The 5043-nt window shown below is 56.1% G+C and overlaps 1 protein-coding gene across 1 annotated transcript; it reads right to left on the bottom strand.

Moving 5' to 3' along the window:
- Positions 1-3466: 3466 nt before the first annotated feature.
- Positions 3467-5041, bottom strand: CSUI_003401 (uncharacterized protein; the record flags this gene model as incomplete). Its single annotated transcript, XM_068063599.1, has 1 exon — positions 3467-5041. The coding sequence occupies exon 1, from the start codon at positions 5012-5014 to the stop codon at positions 3467-3469; it is 1548 nt and encodes a 515-aa protein (XP_067924420.1). The 5' UTR covers positions 5015-5041.
- Between the last annotated feature and the right edge of the window lie 2 nt (positions 5042-5043).

Raw genomic sequence — 5043 nt, 5'->3', positions numbered from 1 at the left:
TGGTACGTCTGAGTGGCGAAGCTGGACTGAGCAGGCTGGCTGCCGCGCTGCAGAAACTAGCCAGCTGTCATCTCTCCTGGGGAAGACTACAGCTGGGGGGGAGGGCTTCGAAGCATCGGAAGTGACCCAAAGAGAGCCAACGGAGCTTTCAGCGGGCAGCGGGGGAGTGGCTGGTGTTTCGGAGTTTAAGGCGAAAACTTTCGGAACAGCAGTAACTTGGCCTACGGCGGCAGCAGCCCTCCCGATGAGCCCAGTGAAGCGCAAGGTTGGCTTTGGACGATCCGCCAAGGTACCTACTCCAGCGGCTCCCCCTGGTCTGGGTTCCAGAATGAGGCCATTAACAACAGCCGATGAGTCTGTGAAGAACGGCAGTGCGTCGGAACGCTTCGACGGAGAGCGGATCCCCAAATATTTTGGCGGCAACTCAGAAGTGACATCAGATCCGTCCGTTTCCGAGCGTTTCCAGTGTTGCACGGGCAGCACCGACGACGGGAACGCAATGGGTTACCAAGAGTTAAATGGCCGCCAGCACCGAGCAGGTGTCGAACCCCAGTCCGCACACCCGGAGGCGCACGACCACTCAGCGGCACTCCGGCCCAGCTCACCTCGTGAACAGCAGATAGATTTCTTGGGGCAGCGTGGAGCGAGTCCGAGACAGGAGGCTGGGTGCGTTTTTCAACGAAGCTTACCTGCTTATACAGCTCCGACGCCCCCGCCACCTGTTGTACAGGCAACAGCTCCCTGTGTGTCACTCCCGAACAACGGTCCAGTCTTCGAGAAAGAAGTTGGACGCTACACCATGCGCCCTTTAGTTTCCCGCCAGGAGCGGACCGCCGCATCGCTGTGTCTGGGCCATTACGATACCAGAGATATCTGTCGCCCGGGCTCCACTGTACTTGCCGGTGAGCGAACCCGATACAACACTCTGGTCACGGTCCGAGCCGGAGTGGTCCCGCGCGAGCCCTCGGGCCCCGCAGTGGCTTCAGTACACCCCAGCGCGTCTGTGGGAGAATCCTCATTCAGGCTGTCCAAGAGCAATCCTGCAACACCAAAACCACCTGGAACCAGTCCGGGTTCCGCGTCCTGTCGAGTGACGAATGGGACAATCGGCGAAGGCAACGGCAATAGTCCTTATGCGGAAGTAACGGTGAAGGCTGAGCTGGGGTCTAGCAGGAATCAGGTTTGTTTGGCATGTGACGCTTGTTCGGAGATATGGACCTCTACACCGGGAAGAGAGCACGGAAGCTTTCAGGGTCCGCACGGCCCTGTGACTCCTCCCAAGCAGTTAGGCCGGCCCTCAACGTTTCCCAGCAGTGAGCTTACAGGCCTCGACACCGCGAATCCAGCAGAACGCCGCTGCCTAATGGCTCTCACCGGTGCTTGGGATTCTGCGTGTGAGCGTAGCTCCGCTGCGCCCCCCAGCACTGCTGTTGCAGGCGCAACTCGAAATGAGCCCAAAAGAAAAACCATGGTACAAGGCGCGCCGCAGAACAGTGAAAACCGCATCAGATATCGCCGCAGTTTAAAAGTGGGGGACCTGCGAAGTGTGCTGCTGCAGCAGAAAGCGGCTCGACATACTAGCTGCGCCTTACAAACCGCTGAGATCCCTGACGCTAGCGTCAGTCACCTCACGATGTCTTTGGAGAGAGTCCCACCCACTTGGAGCGTCGGAGCTTCTTGTACCGTCTATTCCTCTGCTGCCCATGACGGCGCCCCCTTCCGCAGAAGAACAACTGCCGGTAACGGGGATGGTGGTTGCCAAGTGAATGCGGCGGAGCGTTGCTTCCTCCCCAAGGAGAATCTCCTACCCTTTCCGTGTCCGTCTCAGCTGGCTCGTCCTCCGGTTCGTCATGGGAGAGTTGCTGCGGGTAACTCCTTATACACAGTCACGTCGCAGTCAGCCCACACCGCGGCCTGCTCCCCATCCGTTACTGTGCCATTGGCCGGAGCCACAAGATGTCGAGAAGCACTTCCCGAGGTTGGTGGATCACGGGTTTCTCATGCCTCAACACGTTCTGAGGAGCGCCAGCCACCGCCGCATCTCCTGAAGGTTTTTCCAAGTGGAGGATGCGCCGGCGCTGGTTTGGAGTTGCAGCAGACGGCACAATGGAGAGCCACTGACGAAATACAGTCGTCACTCCTCTCGAATAAGCCGGTTCTACCAGAGCTGCCGTCTCCCATGCCTACAGAGGTAGCGATCGTACTTAGCGACAGAACTCTCCAGCCGGGCCGGAAAGATGCGTGGCGTCACCAGAAGTTGGATGAGTCTAAATCCTGTACGCGCGACTTGTAACGGAGCTCCGCTTGAGGAATCGAAAACCGTCCGTGACGCCGCAGAAAACTTTTGTGGAACAGACTGTCTTAAGTGCGGGTAACGACCCCGACACCGTAGTTCAGATGACTGTCCTCCTGTCAAAGTACCAAAGGAATGTGCTTAACCCCGAATGAGATGAGTGTGCGGGCTTTCAAGTACACGGACCGTACCCCTGCCGCTCCGTGTTAGGGCGTTACAATGCAGCTACCTTGCAAATTACGCACCTTCACGTGGTGTTGTAGCAGACGTCTGTCTTTTGTTTTAAGCTGAAGGTATTCTTGGAAATACTCCAGAATGTGATGAGTGCCAGTATCCTTTGAGGGAATCCGTGCAACAATGCGGAAGAACCAAGCGCAGGTGGCAAAAGCCGGTGACGGTGACAGTTACCACCACATCTCCCGAAATTAAAAGTGCACCAGTGCTTGTCCGACGTCGCAGCAGTCGGCGCACTTGAGAGCCACTGACGCAGTGCGGTCGGCATTCCTCCTGGATACCCCCCTGCAAGAAAACCTGTGCCTCCCAGACATTTTCCACGCCCGCAGAGCTAGTGCATGCACTTCCCAACATACTTGGAGAACTCGCGAGCCCTGCTGGAAAGATGGGAGACACTGGCACAACAGGCATGAGTCTAAATCTTGCACGCGAGACAGGTAAGTGCCATCCCGTGTTCCGCCCGTGTCCCAGTTACGCCGGACGACGATGACGTGATGAACGCGACACCTTCCCTCAAGAACCCACTGGATCGCCCTACAGCCGCGGCTCATTCTAGCAGCATCCCCTTGAATTTGCTCATTCGGAGCTGAAGAAATTGAGGACCGAACAACCTGGTCCAGAGCTGTATAGTATGGACTGCCGAGGTTATTTCGGGGCCGTTCGCCCGTCTGTGATTTTGTCACCGCTGTGCGGAGCAACTAAACGCTTTCATTCGAAACTCCTGATGGCATGGGACGCAGGTTTTCAGCATAGACCACGACAATTATGGCGATTGAGTATTTCCACGAAAAAAAAAAAGAATGCCCGCGAGGCTTACTCGGACACAACTGACGTCCACACAGCTAACGAACAGCACGGTCACATCTGTTTGTGAGAAAGCCTGGTGACCTCGCGATCGAGACCAGCAGGGCGCAGGGCCCGAGAAAACATTGATATCTCCTACGCCAGAATCTCCAGAGACTTTGCAGTCAACTGCTGGGAAAAATCAACAAGCGAGGACGGAGGCGCCGACACCGTGGCCCCACGTGAAAGCTTCGGAGCCAGGCTTGCCGTAACGAGTTTCCCGAGCATCCCCTCGTTGACCAACAGGGACTTCAGCATATACGCTAGAATGAGAACCCTTTTGTTCTCCATGATGAGCCTGGAAACAGGGCCTACAAGCCTCAGCGGAGCCAGAAGCAGCTTGAAAAACATTTTCGCAGTGATCAGACAGGGAAGCTTGGAGTCAACAATAGACTCCAGATCAGAGACCAGTGACAGTAGGGAGCCGAAATCTCCATCGTAGACCTCGATGCCAGGCAGGCTGTTCCCGTCAAACATTCCTTCCCTAATTGTGTCTTCTTTCCTGGCCTCCCTGATCAACTCCGCAATCTCGCCGGTGAGTCCAGCCGGAATCAAAATTTGGTCAACAAACGCTGTTGCCAGCTTCACATACTCTTCAGCGGCACCCCGGAGATTGCCGATCTCCCCCGCGAAAGCGACGATCTCAAATCTCGATTCAGCCACTCCAGCACTCAACGCTGCGGAAGAGTCGACGAGAGCGGACTCTAGGGCGCGTAATCTTTCCTCTGCGGTCCCAAGCAGCTGCTCCTCCTCAGAGCCAGTTGCAACAGAATCGATGCCGAACAGCATAGGTATCGAGAGCAAAAGTTCAAGACCAGAACTCTCACCAACCATCTCAGACAAGAGCATCGGAAGCCCCACGAGCGACGAACCCAACTTTTCCTTCAACGCCGCTGCCATCTTAGGAGCAAGGGCGGCCACGAGAAGAAGCTTCTTGATCTCCAAGTCGGTCAAGACACCACCACTGAAGAGCTTGTCATTCTGGAACAAGCCAGGCTTGAGAAGTAGGTCAGGCACCAAGAACAGAGCCTTCAGAGCAAATGCCTTGAGCAACTCAGACTTCTTGTTGAAGAGCAGCCGGGCGACAGGCGCGGCAAGTTTCAATGGTACGAGGAACAGCTTGAAAAATACCTTCGCGAGGGCCACACATGCGACCTTCGATTCTATCACCTGCTCCAACTCTCCAACCATTCCCAGAAACGCTCCAACATCTCCACCCAGGGAATCCCACTCCGTCGCCACATCGTTCTCCACGGCATCCACTCGATAACCCTCCGGCCCCATTGCATCTCGCGCTTCCTTCATCATGCGCGCCACCTCCTCGGTCAGACCAGCAGGAACGAGAAACTGATCGACGAACTCAGCCGCACGTCGAGCGTACTCCTCCTCGGCACCTTCTCGGCTCCCCACCTCCCTCGCAAACCGAATTATCATCTCTCGGGCCTCTTCCTCGACACCAAGAGTGGTAACACCGGACTGACTCAAAGCGGAAGATGTGTCAGCTGAATTCGTTGAGTCAGAAACGTTCATTGCTTCCCCACTCATCACGCCCACAAGCTCCTTCAGACCACTGCTTCCAAGAGTTGAAAGCAGCATCATTATCTGTGCCGGATCAATCCCGGCAAGCTTTTCAGACAAGAGCATCGGAAGCCCCACGAGCGACGAACCCAACT

The sequence above is a fragment of the Cystoisospora suis genome (assembly GCF_002600585.1).
Source record: "Cystoisospora suis strain Wien I chromosome Unknown contig_1511, whole genome shotgun sequence".
Lineage (NCBI taxonomy): Eukaryota > Apicomplexa > Conoidasida > Eucoccidiorida > Sarcocystidae > Cystoisospora > Cystoisospora suis.
The sequence above is the reverse complement of the archived record's forward strand: the minus strand, read 5'-3'. Positions and strand labels throughout refer to the sequence as shown.